At 48.0% G+C, this 26,789-nt stretch overlaps 1 protein-coding gene across 2 annotated transcripts in view; it reads right to left on the reverse strand.

Annotated features, from left to right (window-relative positions):
* Positions 1 to 4,932: 4,932 nt before the first annotated feature.
* The window catches only part of ARHGAP36 (Rho GTPase activating protein 36), a 30,221-nt gene continuing 8,364 nt past the window's right edge, over positions 4,933 to 26,789 (reverse strand). Inside the window, exons 2-12 of one of the 2 annotated variants that reach the window (XM_032428359.1) lie at positions 11,895 to 12,053; positions 10,627 to 10,692; positions 9,863 to 10,098; positions 9,414 to 9,606; positions 9,144 to 9,199; positions 8,746 to 8,896; positions 8,164 to 8,312; positions 7,789 to 7,965; positions 7,457 to 7,554; positions 7,214 to 7,320; positions 4,933 to 5,164 (exon numbers count right to left, since the gene is read on the reverse strand). In XM_032428359.1, the coding sequence (XP_032284250.1) occupies positions 5,007 to 5,164; positions 7,214 to 7,320; positions 7,457 to 7,554; positions 7,789 to 7,965; positions 8,164 to 8,312; positions 8,746 to 8,896; positions 9,144 to 9,199; positions 9,414 to 9,606; positions 9,863 to 10,098; positions 10,627 to 10,692; positions 11,895 to 12,053 (1,550 nt within the window). In that variant the 3' untranslated portion in view covers positions 4,933 to 5,006. Of the gene's footprint in view, positions 5,165 to 7,213; positions 7,321 to 7,456; positions 7,555 to 7,788; positions 7,966 to 8,163; positions 8,313 to 8,745; positions 8,897 to 9,143; positions 9,200 to 9,413; positions 9,607 to 9,862; positions 10,099 to 10,626; positions 10,693 to 11,894; positions 12,148 to 26,789 lie in introns of those variants that run through there. The other variant, XM_032428358.1, reaches the window with a different exon arrangement.

Below are 26,789 nucleotides of genomic sequence, written 5' to 3' on the forward strand. Positions count from 1 at the left end.
ATAGTTGCCTAGGAGAAGGGGAGGATAGAGAGTGACTGTCAATTGGTATGTGGTTGCTTTTTGGAGTGTTGAAAATAGGATTAAATAAATTATGGCAATGGTTGCAAACTCTGTGAATACACTTAAAACATTGAATTGTAAACTCTAAATTATAGATTGTATAACATGGCAATTATATCTAAATACATTTTTAAAAAAATATCCAAGAGACTTCTGCTCAGGACAAGATCACATGGACCTTTTTGCCCAAGCTCCTTCCTACTAAGTACAACTATAAACTCTGGAAATAACTTCAGAGCAAACTGAAGGAGAATTCTGAAAGATGAAAGAGGAAGGTGTACTGTACTGGTTTGGGATCCCAGGACTGGAGAAACAGGACAGTATCAAGACATCCTATGTCCTCTCACCCAACAGAAAAAGGTGACCCAGGCCTGACAATTCCTGAATGCCAGCTTCATTTTAGCAACAGAAGGTAACCCAGGAAAGCTTATCCTTCCTCTAGATCAAATGGAAGTCCCACCTACAACAGGTGAGCCAGGCAGCACTACATATCAATAGCAGAAAGATAACAGAAAACTTTTAAAACACTTGGAAACGAAACTAACCTTCTAAATAATCCATGGGTCAAGGAGAAAGTCTCAAGGGGAATTAAAAAAATATATTGAACAGAATGAAAATACAACATATCAAAACTTGTGGTACACTGTGAAAGTACCGAGTGCTTACATTACTAAGTTCCTACCTCAAGAAACCAGAAATGAAGAGGAAAGAAAACCAGAAAAAAGCAGAAGAGAGGATGTATTTGAGGTGAGTTAGAGTGAAAAGGGCTGTTATTTAGTGGGAATAATGTAGAAATGGAATATGAATGAGCGGAGAATTAGAGAAGGAGATGACCTGGGGCATGTGAAAGGATTGCTGAGTGGCCTGGGGAACAAGCTCAGGTTGGAAATCTTAACTATTAGATGCACCAATATGTGGAGTGCTACTCCCTTCTCTCACAGTGGTCATTATGAGATTGGGGAGATCAGATTTTTGGAGGACCTCAAACCTGAGACTAGCACAGATGTGGTATTGGAGGGCAGGGGGTTGAAGCTGCGGTCAGTTCTAAATCAATATACCGTGACATCTGGCTGGATAAGAAAAGAAATAAAGAGGAAAGGAAGGGCTCGAGGTATTAGGCACCTCAGTGAGGCCAAATAGCAGATGACGTGGCACCCAGCCACTGTTAGGAGATTCGAGTCACAGTGGTATATTGAACTTGAGTCTTCAGAAGTCCAGTCATGCCCAGCAATGCCAAGTGGCTGGGGGTGGTTGAAGTGCTAAGAAGCGAAAGGGCAGGGTGGTGAAGCCAGAGTGTATGGAATGGGTCTTCCATGTGGTTATTGTTGAGGTCCACCTAGGATGAGGACAGGACTTGGAGTGTTGAGGAAGCCTATTGAAATCGCCCTTAGAGTACGGGAAAGAGTGAGGGTAATACCCACATCTACTCACTACTCTCAGCTCAAACCCTCTGGTTAGCAGTCAGCACTGGGGAGGAAAGTAAGAAAAACAATAAGATCAGGAAAAAACCTGGTTTCAGGGGAAGCCAGGAAGTAAAAGGAATGTTCTGAAACTACCTTTCAGCTTATCTGGCTTGTGTGTTGGTTTTTAAGCTGAGCGGGGAAAGCACAGGCAAACTCTTCTGGGGACACATTTTACTATTTTAATCCCGTAAAGTTCTGAGAATGGCAGTCAGAAGGTTTGTCTGAATATTAATCCAGATCTCTGACTTCAAGCAAGTTGTTTCCCAATAGAAGCCCTTGTGTGACCATTTATATAACAAAAGAGTTGGAACGGATGAGCTCTGTATTTCCCAATGGCTTTAATATCTATGGGCCCTAGATACAAATGCTAGGGTCCACCTGATATAGCAGTTACTGTCTAACACCTTGTCCTATCTAGAGAGAAAGGACCTAGGAGGAAGGAACATGAGACTTGCTTGTTGAAGTGCAAATCCCATCCAAAAAACTGCCCAAAGATATCACCATGCGTCTTCTTGTCAGAGGAAGAATTCTAAAATGGATGGCCCAGCACAATCTAGTGGTTTAATACTCCAGCTTTGGAGACTGGCTGTTTTCCACTAACCAGATGTGTCATTTGGGCAGATTATTTGACCTCTCTGTATCTCATTTTCTTCAAGACAAAAATGAGGATTACAGTAGCCTGTATCTCATAGAGTGGCGAATATTAAATAAAATGTTGTATGTAAAGCTTCAAACCCAGTGGCAGATACTTTGGAAGAACTCAGTATGTGTCAACTGTCATCATAATAATGATTATAATTATTATGGGAGGGAGCCAATATTACATTTCTGCTCTCTGTAAAACTCTATGCAAGGATATATCCTAAAGCAAAATGTGCAAAAATAAATAATACACATTTCACTTTCTGGGGCCCTGTCCCTGATATGGGAAATTTCCAAGCATGTCATGAAGTCTTAAGTTTTCAAGAAAGGTTGGAGGTCCCATCAATCAAACCGCTACATGTTCTTCTCTTACCCCTAAAAATCATAGATTTCTAGATGTTTTCAGGTTTTCATTTTTCACTCATCTAAGGGGAATTTCTCAGTTGAGAACATCTAGCTATCTCTCCCTTTATTCCCCTCCTTTCCCCCTTTAGAGGCCTTCCTTTTAAGCTTCATTCTTTCCCCTACTTCTCCTTCATCCCTCCTTAACCATTTATTCTACTTTAACTCTTCAACTACAGTTCTTCCCCTGTCTTCCATTTTACTCCCCCTTCCTCTTTATCCCATATCCCTCCTCCCCTTTATTCCATGTCACCCCTCCATCCCCTTTATTCCCCATCACCCCTCCATTTTACCTTAAGTCCCTCCCCTTTATTCCAGGTCACCTGCCCATTACCTCTGCCTCTTTATTCCCCATCACCCCTGCTTTTTATTCCCCATAAATCCCCTTTTGTCCCCATCACTTCCATCCCTTTATCTCACAACACCCTTCCCCTTCATACCGCATCACCTCCTCCTCTTTGTTTCCCATCACCCCTCCCTTTTATCCCATATCCCCCCTCCTTTTTATCCCATATCCTCTCTCCCCTTTATTCCATGTCACCCACCCCTCCCCTTTTTTCCTCATCACTGCCTCTTTATTCCCCACCACCCCTGCTTTTTATTCCCCATAACCCCCCTTTTGTCCTCATCACAACCACCCCTTTATCCCACAACACCCTTCCCCTTTATACCCCATCACCTCTGCTCCTTTATTCCCCATCACCCCTCCCTTTTATCTCATGTATTCTACTTTAACTCTTCCATTCTCTTTATTCAACCACAGCTCTTCCCATCTTCCATTTTACTCCTTTTTACTCCCCATTACCCTCTTCTTCTTTATCTCATACCTCTCTCCCCTTTGTTCCATGTCACCCCCCCCCCTTTATTCTCCATCACCATCTCTTTATTCTGCATCACCCCTGCTTTTTATCCCCCATAACTTCCCTTTGTCCCCATCACCTCCATCCCTTTATCCCACATCACCCTTCTCCTTCATACCCCATCACCTCCTCTTTATTCCCCACCACCCTTCCCCTTTTGTCCCTATCACCTCCACTCTTTTATTCCACATCATCCTTCCCCTTTATTCATTACCCCCTCCCCTTTATTCCATGTCATCTCACCCAGTTATTCCCATCACCCCTCCCCTTTATTCCACATCTCCCCCTCTGCTTTATTCCATTCCTCTCCATCCCATTATTCCATGTGACCCCCTCTCCTTTATTCCTCTTCCCTACCTCTCTTTCCCCTTCAGCTCCAATCAGAGCTTCCCAACTCACCAACACAATTTTCAAACTAAACACACACACACACACACACACACACACACACACACACACACAGAGTAAGCCATGAATACGCTGCTGTCACAATACAGATGTTTATTAATGATTAAATGCCAGAGAAGTTTTAACAATCACAAATCTTCGAGCTCTGCGGTTGTTATCCATTGTGTGATCAATTTCTATCCCTCAATACAATACATTCTTCATTCTATGGACCTTAGCAGTTGTTACCCATCAATATCAGCTATAATTTTGGATGTCATACATAACCCATATCTGTGTGTTACCAGAGCATGTCCCGCAAATTTGTACCGTCCTGCATAGAGGAACTACAGAGACGATAGTTAAGAACATTTGTAATCAGGTGACTTTAGCTACTTGGAACTATGTGTTTCTACCTAACTAGCTGTTTTGCTGACAACAGGATGTGAACTCCAGCTGTCTGTAAAACAGATCTAGGTAATAAAATCAAATTTTTCCTCTAACTTTTGATCCCAGAAGGCTAGTTAGGCTTACATTTGAGGTGTCCCTGTTAGTGTGACCTGAGCCAAACTGCACAGAATTTTGAGAGTGGCTGTTGGATGAGCCATTGGTCTAAATAATTTGGGGGGGAGGAATCCTGAGGTGGTGGAGTTGCTGCGGGGACATGGCTATGAGTTGGTGTGACATGGTTTAGCATTAATTATTTGTCAGCTGTCAGTAGGCTGACCTAACGTCCTAACATGCCTCTTGAGGGCCTTTCCAATTGAGCTCTCGGGAGGAGGGAAGGAAAGTCAGGAAAAACATGCAATTCCCTTTTGGGGGGAGGGAAAGCACCTCGAGATTTGTGAGCTTCTCTGGGACAAGTTATTTACCACAAATGTCACATCAATTAAAGGAAGGGCTGCAGTGTGGGAAGGCCAAGATCAGGGGTAAAAGAGAAAGGCAAGGTAGCACCAGGGAGCCTGGGCATGACACAGAAACATCTCTGCTTTTACTAGCTAAAGGGACCAAACATCCCCAGTGAAGGGGCTGGCAGTGTGTTTGGAATTCTCAGCCTGATCCGAGCATCAGGTGGAAATCCTTCTTACCCTCAGATCTTTACCTTCAAAATTCTCCTCAATGTTTCCTGTGACATCCCAGGTCTACCCCCACCCTTTTCCCCTGTCCGGCACCTTATAGAAGGAAAAAACATCTAAGGAAAGAAGTAGCCGATGCCAGTTTTGGCCTCCTTCTCCCGAGGCACACGGAGCAATGGGCGGTCTTGCTCTGGAATGGGGGGGTTACCCGCTCCTTCCTCATCGTCATGGGAACGGGCAATGCCGGAAGGCACAGCTGGCTCCTCAGAGGAACCTGGAAAATAGTAACAATGTTAACTCCTTATGGTTCTAGACTTCATACTTTGCACAGCACCCAAGGGAGTAAGACCTAATTGTGCCCTTCAAATACAATACGAGGTAAGAAGTTAGGAATGAGTATCCCCATTTGACATGTTAAGAAAACCACAGCCTAACAGTAGAACGTAGATCGCTAAATCTAGGCCCACTGTGGAAGGTTTTGGGGGTAGGGCTGAGTTAGAGAACAGAAAGAGTGAGACAGATACCCCGTGCTCAGAGCAAATGGACAATACCACCAGGAAAGTGAGGAAGAGGGCGGCCTCCTAACAACCACCACCACCCTACAAGCAGCCTAATTTCACTAAGCAAATGAGTAACAAAGCTGGAGCCGGAAGCTTACAGCACTTCATGGAGGGAAGAAAGCAGGTGTTGGTCATCAGTGACTCTGGGGAGGACTTGTGGTTCATGACTTGGCCAGGCCGAGACTTGTTTTTAAGGAGTGTGGTATCTACAGGAAACATAACATATGCATCTTCTTTATGGATTGCCTTTGGACTCCAAACTTCTTTGGAGTCAAGATCGTTAGGTATTGGGACAGCTTCCACATTCATGAGTTCTTCAAGACTGGCAGCCAAGTCTGGCTGAAGGTCTGGAATTGTGTTGAGAATGGAGATTTCTTCAGGCTCTGGATCCAAATTGCTACCTTCGTCCTCTTCAAAACTGTTGGCTTGGTCTTTCTGAGAACTGGGAATTTCATTGTGAACTTGAGCATCCTCAGGCTCTGGAACCACATTAAGAACTGAGTCTTTTTCAAGATTGAGGTTTTCTTTAGAGTCTTGGATTCCACTGACATCAGAGGCTTCTTCATGTCCTGGGATTTCTTCAGCATCTGGGGCTTCTTCACTGTTTGGGATTCCACTCACATCTGAGGATTCTTCCTGGTCTTGCATTTCATCAAAATCAGACACATCTTCAGGGCTTGTTACCACATGGAGAGCTGGGACCTATTCAGGGCTGGAGTCTTCTTCAGAGCCTGCAATTCCATTGACTTCTGGAGTTTCTTCCTGATCTGGAATTTCTTCAGTATCTGAGGTTTCTTCATCATTTGGGACTCCATCAAGAGTTGGCACCTCTTCAAGGTGGGGATCTTCTTCAGAGTCTGAGAGTCCATTAACCTCTGGGGATTCTTCATGATTTAGGATTTCATGACTCCCAGGGGCTTCTTCAGGGCTTGGCACCACATGAAGAGCTGGGACTTCTTCAAAATCAAGGTCTTCATCAGAATCTGAAATCCCATTGACCTCTGGGGTTTCTTCATGGTCTGGACTTTCTTCAGCATTTGAGGATTCATCATTTGGGATTTCACCAAGAGCTGGGACCTCTTCAAGACTGGGATCTTCTTCAGAATCTGGGTTTTCATCATTACCTGAAGCATCTGCATGGTCTGGGATTTTGTCTGCTTCTGGGGCTTCTTCATTGTTCGGGATTACATGGAGATAGGGAATTTCTGTGAGGTCAAGATTTTGGTTGTCTTCAAAATCTGGTCCTTCTTCAAGGTCAGGGCTTGGGTTTTCTCCAAGATTTGGGATTTCTTGCACACCTGGGTCTCCTTCAGGGTCTGGGACCATATCAAAATATGGTATTTCTTCAAAGTCTGGGATTTCAGTGAGTTCAGGAACTTCATCATCAGGGTCTAGAATATCTTCAAGGGGAGGAAGATCATCAAAATTCAGGGTATCATCATCATCGTCATCATTGTCGTCATCATCATTGTCATCATCATCTTCATCAAGCTCTGGGATGCCTTCAAGATGTGGTCCTTGAATCTCAAGATCATTTGGGATCTCGACACCTTGAACTTCCCCAAGGACTACTCCTTGATTGAGATACTCAAATACTGGCTCTTCATGGACTGACACATCTTCCTCAGAGGATTCATCTTCCTCAAGGGGCTCATCTTCAGCAAGGACCTGGCCTTCAGGAAGGGCCTGACCTTCACCAAGGGACTGAACTTCAGCAAGGGCCTGACCTTCACCAAGGGCCTGATCTCCAGCAGGGAACTGACCTTCATCAAAGGGCTTGCTCTGAGCAAGGACAGCAGCCCGGGCTTCAGCAGAATTTTCCACTGGATCAGAAAGTAAAGCATCCTCTTCCATCTTTATGCGTGCACTCCTGGATTGGAATGAATTTGAAAAAGCAAGTCAGTTTTTATACTTAGGTTGTCTAACATGATGGTGGTCTGGGATTAGAAGCCCCCACAGGCAATGCTGCTTCAGACTAAGCTTAAACAAACCAAGAAAACACTCACTGGATCTTCCTCAAATTCCTGCGTCTGATAAAATCCAGGGCTTCAGGACTGGATTTCCACACACGCTTAGCAACCTGCTTCTGAATATGGGGAGGCACCTGAGGGTAAAATGAGCAATGTTAGCCTTTATTGCATGACATTTTTAAATTTAGACTCATCTCTAGCAGGTACCCAGAACTGAAGGCACCATCACCAGCTAATGCAGGAGGAATTTCTGGGAGATTTTGTGGCTGCCTGCTTTGGCTACTCTCAGGGTTGCATGTACCTCTCCCTTGCCTTGTTAATAGGAGAGAAAAAGCTGTGAAGTAAGTTTGTCCAGAGGTTCCATTTACCTGGAAGAGGATATCCCAGTTATCAATCATGGCACGGACCACATTGACAGAAGCAACATAGTGGTCAATCCCCAGTCTTGTCTTCCTGGACTCCCTCTTGGCAAATCTCCCCTTCTTCAGGAGAGCAGATCCAAACACCAGAGCCAAATTGGTGGAAGTCATACGGTTGCCTGAAACCTATGAAAAGGAAAACAGAAAGTGATTGACTCTGAGGTGGTGATGGAAATGACACAAATAAATGTGTCTCTTTTTGTTCTTGTTTCCCTCTCCTACTGTGTGTCTCTCTCTCATATACTCCCACACATGTCCCCTACTACTCTCATTACCCTTTTCCAGAGTTTTGTTTTGTTCTGTTTGTTTGTTTGTTTGTTTTACCAATTGTCCATCAATGCCAATGGAGTCCTCGCAGTTCTCAGTGATTTTATGCAGGGCCTTCAGCAGACGCTCCAGGGTGTCACTATGGCAGGGTGGCATCAGGTAAACCAGCAGCTGCAGGGCAGAAAGCTGATCCTGCGGCTTCAGAGCTAGAAGAAGGAAAACAGGGGCTGGCTCAGGGGGCTAGCCTTGGCAGCAGCCTGATACCAAGAGATGTGATGATGCTTGAAAACTGAGGAAGGCTATGGAGAAAGTACCCAGGCATTTTGTCTTTGCTCATTCCCAAAGCATTTGAGCTCAGGAACCCTAAAAGCAAGAAAGTGCTCCCATCAAAATCAGACCCCTTCTATAGAACCTAGGTTCTTCTTTGCCCTGAGAGGGCACACACAGCTTCAAGAAGCTCTAGAGAAATTTCCAAACAATAGACTTATAATGTAATATGAAGAGATGCAAGGAAAGTAATCTGGATTCTGGTGCTTATTCTGTTTTAGTTCCTTGGGGTCCTGCAGCCAGAGCTCTGTCCTGAGACCCCCACACCCCATATTCCTTTCTTTGCCTGAGAAGGGAGAGCATAAGACTCACTTGCTGTCAGAAGGAAGGACATATACAGATCATCTGGCAGCAGAGAGTCCTTCATGTCCCGGAAAAACTCCTTGAGGAGCGCAGCCACATCATGCACATTCTGAGTGTCATCCAGCACGACGTCCAGACCCTGATCAAATTCTTCACGGAGCTAGGAAAAAGGGAGAGAATACATGGACCCTCTGCCCTGCCCACCACAGGCCACCTCCTGTCTTATGCTTCAGTGGAGGTAGCTGGCAATACGGTGTGCCTGAGGGGTTAGAAAGAATACCTTGATTCCCCACACACACACCAGGCATGAAACTCCCCTCAGGTCTGTGGGGAAGACCCCCCCCCACACACACACACACCTGCTTTTCCTCACTCAAGGAACATAAGTATAAACATAACCAATTTACCTCACGCACTCTCTCCTCCGAGTATTCCAGGGTGAAAATCCCCACAGTGCTTAAGCCTGGAAGAAAAGACCAAGGGATGCTAAGCATCTCTGGTCCCCTTCCCCACCGCATTTCCCCTCTCCCCAGCTGAATCCCAACCCCAGCTGGTGGCAGGGGAATGTTCCCATCCTCAAACCTGTGACCTCTTTTCTCTCCCCATTTCTAGAACACCATTCTTTCCCTTTAATTGCCTCCTACCTTGATTTAACAATCATTTTCAGGTCCCCTTACCATGTTTTTCAATGAAGCTGCAGCAAGCCTCAACAACCTGGGGGATTTGTTTAGCAATCGGATTGAGGCTCATCTTCCTTTTGGATCCCAGAAGTCGCTGGCCAATTGGAAAGGAAATCTTGGAAAGTTGCAGGGTCTGCAGCAGCAGGGCCCCGTCCTCCAGTTCGGCCAGGCTGTCCACAGATACTGCACCCTGTGGAGAAACCCAGACTATCTTAAAAATGGGGGCGGGGGGCGCAGGAAGGTCTCTTCAGACCTTCCTGAGGATTGCGTCACATTCATAACAGGAGACAGTCTCTTCGTGGCAAGCCAATTACAGGCCTCCAACGTGTTCTGTTCACCTCCCCCTTCCTCTGAGGACACAGGTCTTGACCCTCCCCCCGTCCCCCGCATCCCTGGATGCCTCAGTTAGGGCCACTGCCTGAAACCTGGAGGGTTGTTTAACTCACTCGACGCCCACGGCGAGTAAACTCCCGGGGCAAGGAGGGCTCATCCCGCCTGCGACTGAAAAAGCGCCTGATGCGGCCAAACATCCTTTGCACCACGTTTCCCCGACGACGGCCCACAGCCTGACCCGTGGATTCTTCAATCTGCATCGCGGCTGTTAGTTCAAGATGCTTGCGGCGGGTAAGCTCATTCACGAGCACCTCTTCCAGACGAATGCCAAATGTCTTGAGTGATACGACTTGGGAGCCAGGGAGAGAAAGAATGAGAAACGTCCACGCTCCGCAGCGCTGAAATCAGGAGGAACTGCAGGGGCTGTGGCACTCCTCTCAGCAACCGCCCGCAGCCAACCCCACCCCTCCAGACCCGCAGCCTCCCTCCTGGAGGAGTGAGCCAAAAAGACCCTGCAGTGGTTTGGCGGAAGGACTCAGCTCCACTCAAACTACCGCGACGGAGCTAAAGGTCCCTGCCTTAAGTCCTGCCAGGGGGGGTGACAGCCTCGAAGCAATGAGGGCAATTTCTTCTGGGCGATCCGTGTGGGGTGCGTGCACCGGGAAGGCTTAGGCAGATCAGCTAGGACCGCCCCGTGCCTGCAGCTAGTGCGCCATTTCCTGAAATCATCCCCTACAGGGTTTGGGGGGGGGGGGGAGTAGTGCCCCCAGAAGCAGTGGGCCCCGCCCAGCCTCCAGTAGCCAGGGACACAATATGGGAGGTTGGGGGGTGGGCAGCATCCCATTTAGTTCCTAAGAAAAGTAAGAGAGCCCCTCACCCCTCTGCTGTCCTCTCAGAATCAGAAACCACTTCTCAAAGGTGTTTGGACGGTCAATAGGTAGAGCTATGGGAAGAGAAAAAGAAAAGACACGCACGCTCACACAAAAAGGATTTAATAAATGTCGAAAACATTGCAATGCATTGACCCGCAGGGAGCGGGGTGGCAAACAGCTGGGTCCAGCACCCTGAAAGTGTTGTGCTTTCTCCCAGCCTCAGTTTCCCCGTTTGACAACGGGACCAAGCCTATCCACCACACCTGAGTCTCAAAGAATTTAACCAGATCAGACGATTGGAGGCGCCGCGTGCGCACCGCACACCGTGTCACGCACGGCAGTAGCTCCACACAAGGCTTCCAGCCTCAGTGGCGGGCTCGGAGGCGCCGGCACAGTGCAACAGGCTAGGGGAGGGGCTCCGCCTGCGGCGCCGCGGCAAGTAGGGGGCTCCAAGTTCCTGCCGGCGCGCTCGCGCCCCGGCTGCCGTCGGCTCCCCTCGCCACAGCCCGGGAAGCGGCGATTGGCGCCGTCCCGACGCTCAGACCCCCGCAGCGGGGTCTCCTCGACCCTCGCATGAAGCCCTCAAGCCGCTGCCGCTGCCGCTGCCGCTGCCGCTGCGCGCGCCTGGCGAGCCCGCCGCCCCCCGCACTTTTCACTGTCGCAGGCGCGCCCCTCGGCCCGCCTCCCCTGGGCCGCCGAGTCCTCTAGCACCCCCGGCCCCCCACACGCTCGGACCCCATCCAGGGCTTTGTCCCGCTCGCTCACCCGCAGCGGGCTGAGGTGGGCAGCTCTCGCAGCGCACCTCCAGCCGACGCTCCCGCGCCCGCACAGCCCTCCCGCCCGGAGCCCGGATTGGCGCGTGTCTCTCCCACTGCCTCGCTATCTCCCTGGACTCGCCGTCTCTCGAGCGCGCCGTCTCTGTGCGTTCCAATCCCTTCTCAGACTGTCCCTCTGAGCCTCCGCCTCGCTCTGACTCGTACGCGCACCGCACCTGGTGCGTCAGTCTCTTCACCTGCCCTCTGTCCACCTGTCTGTCCCTGCCATCCGCCCGCCTGTCTGACCGCCCCTCAAGCCCCCCAGTCTTCGACCCAACTCAACTAATCTTGACCTCTCCCACAATTCAAACACCCTTCAACTCCCGCTTCCTCAGTTGTCGGGGCGCCCGGGGACCGGAGCGGGAGCCCCTCCCACCCTCCTGGACCCCAGACTCGGCCCTTCCCGCCCGGGGGTCCGCTCGCCGGAAGGCGGGGACGCCACGCTCCGGGCAGCTCACCTCTGTCAGGTTTGAATTCAGAAAGGAAATGTCTGGCCACGAGTTCGTGGTAAGCAGTCTCTTGCAGCTTCAGACGCTCCAGCTCCGACAGACTGTGTATTGATATCATCTTCGTCCTGCGGTCCGGATTGTGTCCTGGGGCTCCTCCCAGGACGTTCACTAAAAAAATGAAGGCGGACAACAACAGCAAAGGGGGCATGATTCTGGGGCACAGTGTCCTTGCTGCCTTCAGAAAAGGAATGCAGCCACCCATTCTGGAATCGGATGATTATCAAGGCTGCATCATCCAATTGTCACTGGACCTGGTGGAAGGAGCTATGGGGGGGTGGGGAGGGTGACAAAGGGGGAGGGAAAACTGGGAGGCGGCTTCACCCTCAAGGAGAGCTGCCTCTGGTTGCTTATTTAAAAAAAACAAAAAAAGACAACCCAGAAAAAAAAAAACCAAATAAGGAAAAAAAAAAAAAAAAGACAGAAAACAAAACAAAAAAGAAAGAAGGGAAAAAAGATTAAAAAGAAAATCAACCAACCTTATTCACAATTTTTAAATGTACACTGAGACAAGAATAAGGTAATATTGTCCATCAATTAATTAGAACAGTGATGGAGTTCATTTTTATTTTTTAATCATACAACTCTATGCTGTCCAGGTTGGATGAAATTTAGGCACATCCATCTAGGTTAGGAGCACTGAAAATTTGTACAACTCTTCCAGAAAGCAAACTGAACACCTAAGTATGGAGCCAAATATCATCCCCAGGCCCTTTGACCCAGTAATTCCCTTCTAGGAATCTATCCTAATGAAATCTTCCTTTGGACAGGAAAAACCATATTTACATGAGCCATAACAGGAAAACATGTAAGGAGAAAAAGGTAGCCCAGCAACAAGACTAGTTATATAAATTATGGAATGACCACAGTCTGGAAAATTATGTAATCATTAAAGTGATGTTTACAAAGAGCTTTTAAACAGCAAATAGAAGATATAGAATTGTATTAATTATGATTACAACCATGTGAAGAAAACATGCATAAAAATAAAAGACTGAAAAAATGCACCCCAATACGAACAGCATCTGTATTAAGTGGTAGGATTTGGTTTGCCTTTTGCCTTTCTCTATTTACCAAAAATTGTGCAACTTGATTATACGATTCTTTTTTCATGAACAGAATATCAGTTTGTACCAAAACAAACAAACATCATTTCGAGGCCATTTCTAGTGAGACTCCCTACTACAGGATTGGATGATCAGAGTGAAGTTTGTCTTAGTGTATTGGCAAACCTGTTTTATATGTCCCTTCTCCATGGTACCCACTATCTCAGACTGCTCCTGGGCTACATAGGATCCCTCAGTGGGGATCTCCCTGAACCCCATACAGCATTCTTTCCTGCACATCCTGGCCTCTGTTACTCATTTATTCTTTCATTCATTCATTTTTTAAAAATCTATATGAACTACCCACTTTGTGCCAGGCACTAAAGATTCAAATATGAACAAGATAATACTACTCTTTTCATAAAGGATCTAACAGTGCAGTGAAGGAGACATACAGGGCGGCAACAATTTACAAAACCTTGTGATAAGTCAATGGCCAAGATATAATCAAAGTACTGTGAGAGCAGAAAGGAGGAAACATCTAAGTCTGCCTGGAGACAGCGGTTGGGGGGGGGGGGAGTCCAGAAAGAGAACAGCTTGTGCAAAGGCAGAGAGATGGGAGAGAGGTTGTTATATTCTTAAAGCTGTCTAAAGGGGATGGAAGGAGACAAATCTGCATAGGCAAAGATGAGCTCAGGAATGGCCCTGAAAGCCATGTTATGGAGCTGGACCCTTCTCCTGAAGGCAGTAGGGAACTACTGCAGGGTTTTCAGTGGGAAGTGACAGTCAGAGCTGCAGCTGGAAAAAGCACAGGGAGCAGTGAAAAGCCTGGTTTGGGTAGAGAGTCTGAAGTAGGTAGATCAGCCAAGAGGCAAAGAGATGTTGATACAAGCCAGTGTCACTGGGGCTAGGGCAGGGGATGGATTTTATGGGTAGAATTGATGGAACTTAGGGGAATCATAATAAAAAGGAAAGAATTTAGGACAGCTCCAAAGGTTATGGTTTGGGTGAGTGAATGGATGCTGGTTCTTGACAGAGAAGATAATTTGGGGGAACTAAACCTTTGACAAGAAGGGAAGTGGTCATATGCCATTTTTTTTTCTGAGCCCCCGTTTGCCATGGAGTTTTATGGTAATATTCTATATATTATAATTGAGTTGGGGGGGCTTAAATTCCAAAGATCAGGTAATGTGGCTTTAACAGAGGAAAAGTAGGAAGGAGTTTATCATTCAATAATCTAATAAACGAGCTCTGTCCAAAAGAAACACACAAACAAACGCACAGACCCACAAAAATCCCACCCCTCTTCTGTTTCCAAAATTCACTTTTGCCCACTTTCCTTAATGGCCAAAAGTCATGCATGTCAATAATAAATGCCTGCCAGATAACTGAAGTGCAGTATGAGAAAAGACGAGGAATCTTTCTATGGCTTCGGAACTGAGCTAGGAGGAAAATCTTTAGCATGGATTTTTTTAAAGCTATTTCAACTGCAAAGCACCATCCCCTGGACCCAAGGTGAATGCCCAAGCCCAACCACCAAACTGCATCCACAAAAATATCATTTTAACCAAAGATATATGCACAGCACCCACCTCGGTCCCAGACTAAGTCTCTAGCAAGACCCCATTCACAATAGCAGGTCCAGAACCTATTAGCCCAGGGTCTCATCCTGACATATGCAGCCTAGCTCTGGCTGAATTTTTCTGACATTACTCCCTCTTTCCCCCCTTTCTCCCTTTTTTTCCCCTTTCCCCCCTTCACCCCCCTTTCCCCCTTTCCCCCTTGCCCCGATTCAGACATTTTTGTACCTGTTTTGCAGCTGCAGCTACTTCTTCCAAGGCTTCCCAGACCTGGTCATCCAGAGTAGGCTGGTTCTTTAACCCAAAAATCAAGATGAAAATCAATCCCTCTCTCCCCCCAAAATAAGGTAAGAACAAACAAGAAAACCTCAAAACAACACCAGCCAAAAGAGAGAGAGAGAGAGAAAAGCCTTTGAGAGATGAGTCAGCCTCGATGCTTACAATTACGAAGGAAATCAAAGGCCTTAGAATAAACCGTTTGTCATTGCCTCCTGCTCAAAGATAGAGGGCTAAACTTAAGAGCAATCATATGCTGCAGTTGTGCCAGTAAAACTGACACTGTCTTGCTTGCCTTCAAGTCTCTCAAGGCACCAGGAGAATACAAGACAGAAGCAGAGTTAGGGAGGCCAGTGTGCCCAGACAGGAAGCAGATGGAAAGCGTGGGGAGGGGGGACAAGTAAGCAGGCTTGAACACCACCAAGAGAGAGAGGCACAGTAGCAGGTTCTTGAGATCTGAATACTTGTCCTTAGGCCTGGTTTTCCAAGCTCCTCACAGGGAACAAGGTGCCAAGAGATCTCTCTGTCTCCAAAGTGTCTTCCCCTTCCCCCTTCAGCATGCCATGGGGTTGGCCTGAAGTGACCATGACATCAAAAAATACAGGAGAAGGAAGGGGAAAGGGGGCCTCTCAGTTTTCAGCCTTGAATTCAAGACATTCGCAAAAACAATATCCTCTGACAAATACCTTTGGTGGCCCTGGAGTTAAAGCTAAGTAGAACTAAGTGCAAAGCAGAGCTTTACAATCTCTTAGCTGTGTGGCCTTAAGAAAATCAGTTGAATTCTCTGAGCCTCAGTGACTTCCTCTATAAAATGGGGAAATGATACAATACCCATTTCAGCAGTTGTGTGAGAATTAAATGAATAAAGTATGTGTGCTATTTAGCATTGGTTTTTAATAAACACGTTGATCTTGAAGTTTCTTTGCAAAGGGCCTGAGTTTACCAGAAAATATCAGGTTTCAAAAGTAATTACATAAAATTAGAATTTGCATCAATGCATACAACATCTTACTCTGTTCAAGCTCTTTTACTAAATTTGAATTAAATTAAAACAGGTAAAGAGATCTTGGGAGACTGTTGGGAATAGATCTTTCTTCTTCAATCTCCAATGGCATCAGGGGCAAGTCAAAAAAAAAAAAAACTTACAAAATTTAGGAAAACTAACCGTATAGGTCCATTTTTCAAATGCTATTATTCAGGTTAGTAAAATGCCTATATGTCTCAAAATTTATTTTTCTTTCAAACATCCAATTTTACATTGTCACTGGTGAAAGAACGCGTAATGGTATTTAGATCAGTCAAAGGGCTAGGATATTAGCAGATGCCAAAAGAGAGAGTTTGAACAAAGAGCAGAGGGACACCCAGAGCAAGTCTCTGGTAATATCAAAAAGGGAAACACACATAAGTGGCATCAAGCTTGTTCCTCACGTCCTCCCGAAACGCATGGCACAGATGGAGAAACAAATTAACGTCTGAAAGGTCACCCGCTTTGACATTGTGAGGACAGAAATGCTTTCAGCGAGGCATAAATCCACAGCCCTCACATTTTGGAGGACTAATTTACTCCATTGCCCCCATCAAATAGTTTGGGATTGCGCAGTGCTCACTAGTAAACACCTGTCAGAATAAAAGTGGGGACTGCACTGATGCCATCATTTGAATCCTTATAAACTAGGCACTTTATGGCACCATCAGAATTTTGCTCCAAGCCTCTGATTGCTCCTCAGAGTTTGAGGAACCGATAGTGGATGAGGCAGGCATTGCGTCCAGGTTATTCAAATGTCTACAGCCAGTGACAATGGATAAAGACATCCCCAGTAATATATCATGACATAGGAAAGAGATACAGGTCTCTAGATAAAAACATTTGGGCACCAGTTTGGTCTGCTGGCACAATACCTCAACCATCCCTGAGCATTAATGAGTTAGCCTTTAAGTTGTTACCCTGTAACCTCCATTTCAGCAAAGGCTGCAGTCATGATGAACAAAATGGCTCATTTTATCCTATGCAGTGATGGTGCCCCAAGATAATTAAATTTGGGGACAGTGTTCTTCAATACGTGAAGTCAGCCCATCACGCCGTAGCCGAAACTCATAAACTGGGGGTAGTACTGTTAAAATATATTAAGAAAGGGTGGGGAGGGGGGACAGCTTCTGGCTTCAGAAAAAAAAAAAAAAAAGAATGTTTCAGGAACTGCTTAGTATATTAGAATGGATCAGAGAGAGAAGGGACCTTAGCCATCACCTAGTCCATAGCTTCCATTCCACAGTTCAGAAAACTGAGGCTCAGAGAGGGACAGGAGTTTGCCCAAAGCCACACAGCAATTTGACAGCAGAATCTAGACAAGAACCCAGTTCTTCTCAGTTCTAGGGCTCTTCCTACTGCCCCATCCACCTTTACTCTTAATAGCTGCCAAATAACACATGGCTAACTACCAAAATCAAAAGAATGGACACATAATCAAAGTTTGATTCCATAAGCCAGGGGAAGTCACATCTGAAGGCAGGCAACCACCATGAATTACAATCTCTCTGTAAAATAAGTACAGTCATCATTCTATAGAATGTGGGATGCCCTTTTTTAAATGTTATTAACTATAGAAACTACTGGAGCCCAGGATGGTGAAAGGCAATGTTTATGCTACAAACATCCCAAAAGATAGTGTAAACAAGGTGATGTGACACCAAATACAAGGAGCTATAGATATTCTCACTAGCATCTGTGGGATGTGTCAGAGTGCACAACAGTGCTGGCATCACAAGCCGTGTCACCCTTTATCTGTTTTCCCCTTTTGGTTGCTGCTTCTAGTATGTCATGGCCAAAAAAGTAAATAAAATGTTCCATCAGTAGGAGGTAACCTGCTTTTGAATGTCTAATTTGTCTCGTGCTTCTCATTTTCTCAAAAGCTTTCAATATGCCCATTATCTCTGGGCCTTAACACACAGTAGGTGTGCAATAAGTGTTCCTTAGGTGAATCATAGGATTTTAAACTTTGAGGGTTTTGAGAGAACATAAAGGTCTTGTAATTAAAACAGAAACAGTTATTCGTGATTCATGGATAAATGAATCATGCTATTTTATTCTCACAATAACCCCTGGGAAGGAGGGGGGTGGGGTATTATGTTTCCCCATTTTACAGATAACAACAACCTAGGGCTCAGGAGAGGTTGTGACTTACCTGAAGTTGCACAAAAAAGGCCATGGAGGAATCTGATCTGGGAACCAGCTGTCCCTACCTATCCTCAGGCCAGGCCTTGCCTTTCCCACCAAATCATGGTATTTCTTGGTTGTTCATCTGCTGCCCGGAACTGGGACAGTCTGAACTGTGACTGCATTCTTTCCTAAGAAGGCAGCTGGATTTCTGAGGTCTTATTTATACACACTATTCTTGGGAAATGGGAATAGAGGTAGATTAGATAGGTCAATTGATCGATTGATTGTTGGCTATGAGAAGTAAAGAAGAAGATGATGATGATGATGATGATGAGAGAGAGCTGGCTCAGAAAGACTATTATGAAAGATAGAGGAGAGGAGTAGATAGAAGAAAAAGGCACCAAAAGCCCTGTGTGTTCCTCCCACCACATCCCTCACCCTGGCCTACCCCCAAGCTGACAGGATGTCAACCTGGAAAAGTCCTGAGATATGGACTGGAACTTGGGTTCAAATCCCAGCCTCTCCACATGTAAGATCACACACTCACCAACCAAGTGACCTGTAGCAAATTATCTCATGCTTCTGAGCCTCAAGTTCCATCACCTTACAAAATAAGAATCATGATACCTATTAGGTGTGACTGTGGTAAAGATTAAATAAAAGACAGGGCAGAATGAAATAATCCTCCAAAGGACACAGTGCTGTACCAAGGTGAGGAATTGCCCCCCATAATATCTGAAAGTGAAGTCTGAGCAGAAGTGCCACTATCTGGAATGAGGCAGACAGTTTCCCCCTTGGAGAGTGCCTTTGCCCCATCCTTTGAAGGCAAAAATGGGTACTTAGCCCCAGTCAGCAGGAAGCACACTTTCAGAGGGGATGAGTTCAACTCTTTCTTCACTGTCTTTCAGTGATCAGAGATGCAAGACAACTAACTGTGTGTGGAGGGCGGACGGGGGTTAGTCTAGGCTGTGAAATGTAGACAAAAATGAACTGGCCCACAAAAGGGATTTAGTCCCCACCTTTGTCTTCCACAGCACACTGTGCAAGCCATCTATGCTAGGGATGGGGGAGGAAAGTGGGGAGCCATCTGGAGTGGAAAACCCCAATTTCTGCCCTTGGGATCTTGCAGCCTAGTTGGAGGTCACATAAATGTCAAGAGCCTGAAGACCTGTCAAGAAAGGCCCATGGGTCTAATATCATTCTTCCCTGCACTAATTTAAATACATTTCCTCTCCTTTTTTCCTTTAAGGAATATTAAGAATTGACTATTTCCTCAGGTCCACTAGCACTAGGAAGACCCTTACTCAGCTGTACGTTTTCAGTAACCTTTGATTTATTTTTCCCATCTTCTCAACCCCCCTGTCACCCTAAGCCCCCCTCTTTAAGACACACTCCCTTTCAAACACAAGCATTCATTCTCATTGACATCCATGCACACACACACTCTCAAGCTCTTTCACATATGTATTTTTACACACACACACACACACACACACACACACACAGAATGTATTTGCTACAACAGAGAGAAGGAGAGAAATAAGACCCTGCCTTCAAGCATTTGTACCTGCAGACCGCAGCTGGGGCTTCTACAGAGTGGGCATAAGACAGAAAAGACCAATGGAGACACTCCCCCAAACTGTCTGGACAGACCCCTAGGAAGGAAACCTCTAGAATAAAGTTGTTCTCAGAATCTATGCTGAGAGCTACCTCTTCCTCATCTTTGTTTCCCCACCCCCACCTGCTTCTCTTCTCCTTTGATTGTATCTTCTCCCCAACAAGCATCCAATTTGCTGCCAGTTTTCTTTTTCAAAATCCTGTCTGAGTGGCTGTCATAGAGAATTGGGGCTGTGGGAGATGTTTTCCCCGGTAGTTGTCATGCTAAGAATGGTATTTTAAAACTACATTAAAATAACCATATTTATGTGGCTCAGTCGGTTAAGCGTCTGCCTTGGGCTCAGGTCATGATCCCGCGGTCCTAGGATCGAGCCGCACATCGGGCTCCCTGCTCGGTGGGAAGCCTGCTTCTCCCTCTCCCACTCCCCCTGCTTGTGTTCCTGCTCTCACTCTCTCTCTCTCTCTCTGTCAATTAGATAAATAAATAAAATCTTTAAAAAATATTTAAAAAATAACCATATTTTTAAAAATATCAGTGTCTAACTACCTATCTATCCCCTCTTCAAAATTAGGCCACCGTCTCCGCTATGATGCAGTGAAAAAAACCCTAGACCAGGAATCAGGAGGCCTGCCTAGTTACTAAGCAGCTGAGTGGCCTTGGGAAGGTCGGTGAGCATCTCCAAGCCGAAACACAACTGGGGTAATTTATTATCATCCTGTCTATCTAAGAGCACGGCAGAAACACAGATCTCAAGTCTGCGGAGTCCTTGGTACTTCCACAGGACTTCCCCAACTCCAGGACACGGGGCCACACTGCCACTGTCCACAGCTGGGAAGAAAGGGCGCCCCTCGCCCCTCCGCAGGCCTAAGGGCGCCAGAGAGCGGAGGGGTCTAAGCGGGTCTCCCTGTCTCTCCCTCCTGGCGCCGCAGCTCTGCTGTCTGCCCTTGACTCTCTTCCCCTCTCCCCCCCCCACCCCCCGCTAGGTGACGGCGGAGGGAGAGGGGAGGGGGACAGGGACGAGAACCCGCCAGGCGCGAACTTTGCGCCCTCTGCCTCGGAGGCTGGTCCTGGGCCTCCGGCTGCCACCCTGCCCCAGAGCGCGACCTTCTGGCTGGGGTGCGCCACGCGCGTCCCGCCCCGGTGTGGCTCGAGAGAGCGCAGAAGCTGCAAAGTTAAACAAAGCCCCGCGGCGCGCAAAGACCCCTCTCAGCTCCCACTCCCTGCCGAGAATAAGAAAAATTAAAATCTTGCTCGCGAGCTCGAGGTTTGAACATTGAACGCGAAACCCTGTAACTTGAGCAGCACTCGCGGGCTTCTTCTCCCTCCCTCACGTCGGGTCCTCCCTCGGGGACCCTCACCTCCCACTCTAGCCCCTCAGTGAGCTGCACTCAGGTCCCTGGAGCCCTGCCCCTGCACTACCTCTTGGCGACTCTCCTGGTCCGGCCAGGGAATAAGTGGCTGCGTGACCCGCTGGTCAGTCGTGCAGCTCAGCCGCGGCCCGTCCCGGGACGACCTGCAGGCTCAGCGAGCGCTTAGCTCTGCCGCTCAGATTCCCCCACTCTCTGTAAAACCTTCCGCGGTGGGGCAGGGGCTGCTGATTCATAGCAATTTTCCACGCAGCAGCCAGCTGAGTGCCTTACGCATACCTGTTTGCTAAATTCCCTGGGTTACTCCCACTGTTTCTCGCTGTACCCCACAATCTTCGCTCCCTTTAGTCAAAGCTGATCTCTCCTTCAAGATTCAGCCCAAGGGTCCCTTCCTCTGAGTGCTCCAAATTTCCCCTCCTCTGGCCATACTACACAATCTCACATTACAGGCGAAGGAAAGGCAGAAGTGGAGGTTTAGATGGCTAAGAAACTTACCAAAGGGCACAGAGATAATCAGTGGCAGAGTCAAGAGGAAGACCCAGAACTCCTGGACCGAAGCTCAGTGCACTTTTTGCTACCTTTCATTGCTTCCCCTCTGCCCTTATTTGTATGGCACTGGAGGGCAGGGAACATCTCTTGTTGGCCCTTTGCACTCAGGGACTGCACCAGAAATAACCCCCTCCCCTCCTTGCCTCATGCTTCCAGCTCCTTGTTTCCCATCTTGTCCAGGGCCTCTGCTCTTGCAAACTCAGAGACAAAAAGGTCATTTTGTTCAAAGTCCAGTGCAAGAGCAAACAGAAGCTGACTTCACAAAGTCCTCTACCCACCTGGATGAGAATGGTCTCAGTAACCCCACCCCCCCCACCCCCGCAACACACAGACTATAGTCTTCATCTTTCTTTTTGTACCTTCTTGGCACCTTGCGAAATCAGAAGGCACTCACACCTGCCCAAACCATCTTACCTTCTAATACCTCTTCCAAAAAATGCTGCCCTTCCAATCTGCAGCCCAGCACTGATGTGTACAAATCACTGTTCAGCCAAGCAAAAATATATTATGCACAAGTACTAAATATTTTCATCTGATGCAACAAGGGTAATACAGGGTTATAAACGCAAGCTCTCAAGTGGGGAGAATTTCAAATATGCAATTACACCCCCTCCCAACTGGATTTTCTCCTCTCCTGGACAAAGTAAATGGACAAAGGGAGGGTGTTGTTGATGCAGAGGGACAGAAATGGAAAAAGAAAGAGGAGAGTCAAGAATGCCAGAGACTATGGGTGACCCTGGCAAGAGGGAAGGAGCGGGAAGCAGAGCCTGGGCAAAGGAGAGAAGGAATGAGAGGGAGGGGGGAGGGAAGTGGGCAGATGCTGACTCCAGGTGTACACAGATACTGGGGCAGCCCAGGGAGACATGGACTGACTCTCCAAAGGCTCAGGGAGGTGGCTCTCAGGGACCTGGATTGGAAGTGAGATCCAGAAGCCCGGTGGCAAGTCTCTCTTATTCCCTAGCAAAGGGAGAGAGCTTTTGGCTCCAGCAGCAGAATGGGTGGCGCTCTTTACACTTGAAGTACCACCTCACCATCATCAGGACCAGGAAGATGCCCTCTTCTCCTCCTCCTCCCTCCCACCCCTCCCCCCCACAGTAATTCAATAAATCTTACCCAACACAGGAATGTAATTTGAATGCTCAGGGCAGTTTTCCTTTCCATTGAAGAAGAGGATCTCTCCCTCTCCTCCTGCTGAAAATGGGTTGGGTGCTGCCCCTTTATACATTCTAGAGCACCAAATCAGGAGAGGGGGAGAAAGGGAGGGAGCTGCAGTTTGAGGCTGGTCCAAATTGTCCCTGGCATCTCTCTCTCTCTCTCTTTCTCTCCCTCTCTCTCTCTCTCTCTCCCTTGTTGGATTTTTCTGTAGCCCCTCCTTCTGGCCCTGGCAACTCTGCTCCCCTTCCTCACTGCAGCATCCTGAGCCACTTCCCCCACCTTTGTGATATGGGACTGATATTGGGGAGCATCTTTCTGGTGATGCTTGCTTTCTAATGTGGGATCTTAGACTGATATACCAGGGAAAGATTTTAGTTGGGAGTGGGTGGGTGTCACAGAAGAAGAAAAGAGAAACCCATTCGGGTAGCCAACTGCCTTGTCAGGAAAGCAACACAAGTCAGCGTTGGGGGCCGTTGGGAGTCATGATTTGAACCTGAGTGCATGCGGAGCCAATTTACGCAGAAGAGCGACAGGTTGTTGGCTTGGGTTACAGTGATCGCCTTGGTAACATAAATACATAAATACTGCACAATATATTAGTGAAAAGGTAGATCACTGAAGATCACTCAGTCTGTTTTCTCAACTGCAAAATAGGGGAGTAAATGCTCACCCTATAGCACCATGGAGAAGTGTGTGAAATAGCATCAGTAAAGTACTTAGCACATGGCCTGGCACAGAGCCCCTTGCCCCCTGAACTTCCTTCTTGTGTTGGCCACAGGAGGGAAAAGAGCTTTCCCAGGGTTACATAGCAAGTAGCAGAGTCAGGATTGGAACTCAGGTATCCCAAACACCCCCCCCCCCAAGAAGGGTGCTTTCCACTTCACTTCCTCCTCTAAGAAGGCTCAGGGCTCTCCTTGGGGACCTGGCTGGAGTGGAAGTGGGGAGGTGGGTTAGGAGCCGATTCTATGCATCTGTATATAGAGATTCTATCACTTAGCACCAGCCCTAGGGGCTCAGGCATCTGCTTCATCCCCATGCTCATCATCACTCAGGTAATCTCCCCATGCCATCTTGGACTGATTCATTGCCACTTTAGCACCACCCCTGCTGCTCAGCTCTGAGACTGTGAGTCACCCTCTAGCTGGCCAGGGCCTCTGCCCTCCAGGAAAGAGGCTTTCTTCTTAATTGACTGCAGAAGCCTCAGCCGCAGTGGAACAACGCCCTTCCAGGCAGCCTGAGAGATGGACAGCTTTGAGGAGGAAAGGAATAGCCCCCTACCCCAAAGCCTTCGTCCTCTTCATCCCCACAGTGCCTGGGGTGCCACTACTGGAGTCCTCTCTCTGGATTCCTTATGATAACTCCTTTGGTGCCCTCAAGTCTCAGCGTTTCCAAAAGATTTTACCCAGGACATGTCTTTGCCGCATGTACACCGCCACAGTGCTGTGTCTGCCGCTGTGCTAGGCACCCGCGAGACATAAGGTAAGAGATGTCCCTGGCACCCAATGAGTGTTCACGACAAATTTTTTAAAAAGATTAACGTGGCAACTTGGAAAGGAGGAGAAGAACACAGGGAGAAATAAAATAGGAAGTACCTGTGAAGAGTGGAGGTGATGGAGAGAAGGGCCTCGCCGCAGCCCCAAGGACTGGGGCTGTGACCTGGAATGTCTTGTGACTATCAAGTGGCATCACTAAAATCACTGGTGCAAGCATTTCCCTTAAACACAGAACATCGCTTAAGTAATTGAATGCTAACTGAACCCCTGTCCGTCCTCTGCCTTTCTGGCCTGGCTTGGGGGCATCATCTGGTGGCCATATATCCCTCCCTCTGATTCCCCGGTGCCCCAAACTTTCAAATCTTTATCTTTGATTAGGGTTGGGGAGAGGAGGAGGGACTGGAGAGGAACGGAGGTCTTCCAGATCTTAACTGGGATAAGCACTTTGCATGTGTTTCCTCCTCCCAACTTCACAACCACCCCGCCGACCTAAGTCAGTGACTTGCTAAGCTAGTCTGCTAAGCCTGCAGAGTCGGGATTCGAACTCCAAGGACTCTCGGAAGCCTCTGGCACCGAGCTTTACAAAATGCGCCGCAGGGGGCAGATGTCCTCTTCCTCCACCTCTCCTACACCCGCTGTCCATCTCAACGGAAAGGATGAAAGCAGGCGACGAGAGCCAGATGGTGATCTGGCCGCGGAGCCTTCTGGAGTGAGCCCTGTATCCTGTAGCCTGTACCTCAGAGTTTCCTGCCGGGGCTACTTCGCCAGGAGTGCAAAGCACCTTTGGCGACTCTACCGCCCCCTGCCGCCGGTGGCTCCCCGGCCCTGGCCGCCATTCTCAGGAGGGCTTGTGCGCTAAGGGGAAAAAAACAAAACAAAACAAAAACAAAAACAAAAACCTCACCGGTAGCCCAAGAGCTGTCACAGGCTGTTGCGGGCTGCAGATAGCTCTACCAGATTTGGTGACATAAGCGGGAGGGAGGAACATTTATGACGCCCTACTATGTGTCCAGCGCGGGGTCAGTGATTTTTATGCAGAAAATGATTTGCTTTGCAAAATAGTGAGTTCTCCATTAAGAAAAGTCTTCAAGCTAGGTTAGGACAGGTTTCGCAAAAAGCTTCTCTGCAGATCTAAACTCCTTACTTCTTGAAACCAATAAAGCCCTCCACCCTTAACAGTTGTCCACTCTTTCAGGGAGAGGAGGAAAAAGCACCCCCTGTGGCGCAAAGGTCAAGGCGGTGTAAGGGTCTGGGGGAGAGTTCAGAAGGAGGAGCCTCCCGGGGGGTCGATTATACGAGGAAGCAGGGTCCCCGCCGAGGGGACGCTCACCACACGCCGGCGGATTCCCCCGACCTTCCAGTTTTCCTGCGTTGCGACTGGATCCCGCCTGGACCCAACTCAATCCCTTTGCTTGGGACGGGGGAACAGGCGCTTTAAGGGGGCAACGCCTCAGGTCAAAGGGAAAAGAGCCTCTGTGCCTGCTCCGCCTCGCCGGCCCATCCCCCCTCCTTCCTTCCCCTCCTCCCCTCCTCGCCCCCTTCTCTTCCGCCCGGAGGGAAGGAGGGGGCGGGCTGTGTGTGTATGTATGTATGCATGTACGCGTGTGTGCGCGCGCGCGCGGGTGCAGTTCGTCTGTGTGTGCGTTCGGTGTGTGGCTGGGTGTGGGGTGTGTGTGCGCGGCGCACGTTTTAGCCCGAGTGCTTGGTGTGGAGTGTATTTGGTTTGCGCTCGGACATGGAGCATGTGTTTTGTGCGGTGTTTGTGTGTGCACGCTTCTAGGTTGTACGTTTCTGCCCGATTATAGTATGACTATGTGGGTGCGATCCGATGTGGGTGTGTTCGATGTATGGTTTCTGCCGGGGTTTGTGGCCGTGCTGTGGTGAGTGTGTAAATGTGTGCAGTGTGCATGTGTGTGTGCCTGTTGAACCTCATGTGCATATGTGTGTTTGGTGTGTGTTTACCCTTAGATGTGTTGTGCCAATGTGAGTTTACGGGTGGTGTTTGTTGGGGTGTATAGTGTGTGAGTGAGTTCATGAGCGAGATGTCTTTATGTGAGCCTACTTAAGGTGTGTGTTCAAAGGTTCATGTGCATGAAGGTGTGGGGTGTGTGTGTCTTTGGGTGTGATGTGCTCATGTGTGTGGCGGGGATGCATGTGGCTAGTGTATGTGCTCAGATGGAGGGTTGGAGACCGTGTGTATTTTGGAGTGGGGTTGCAGCCTGAGTGTATGGGTATGGTGTGTGAGAGAACAGGGCTGTCTAGTGAATCCAAGTGACTGTGTGCTTGGTGGGTTTTTTTTGTTTTTTTATTTTATTTTATTTTATTTAGTTGGGGGTGGGGGCGTTGCGCCAGGACTGGGACGAGGAAGGAGGTAGGGGTCCGCGATTCGGGCAGGGTCACCCGCAGGCCTGCCCTGTCCCGTCTGGGTCCGCCTGCCCCTGGCTGGTGCGAGCAAGGCCCGCTGGGGCAGGGCGTGAGCTTACCTGGCTGCTTAGAGGAAAGAAGAGGAGGGCGCGGCACGTGATTGGCCAGGTAGGGCGCCCAGGGGCGCGGTGCAGGGGCTGGTGGGAGTAAACTGGAGAGATTCTTGGTCATTCGCTCGACACCCC

Source organism: Phoca vitulina, unplaced genomic scaffold (assembly GCF_004348235.1).
Source record: "Phoca vitulina isolate PV1807 unplaced genomic scaffold, GSC_HSeal_1.0 scaffold39, whole genome shotgun sequence".
NCBI lineage: Eukaryota > Metazoa > Chordata > Mammalia > Carnivora > Phocidae > Phoca > Phoca vitulina.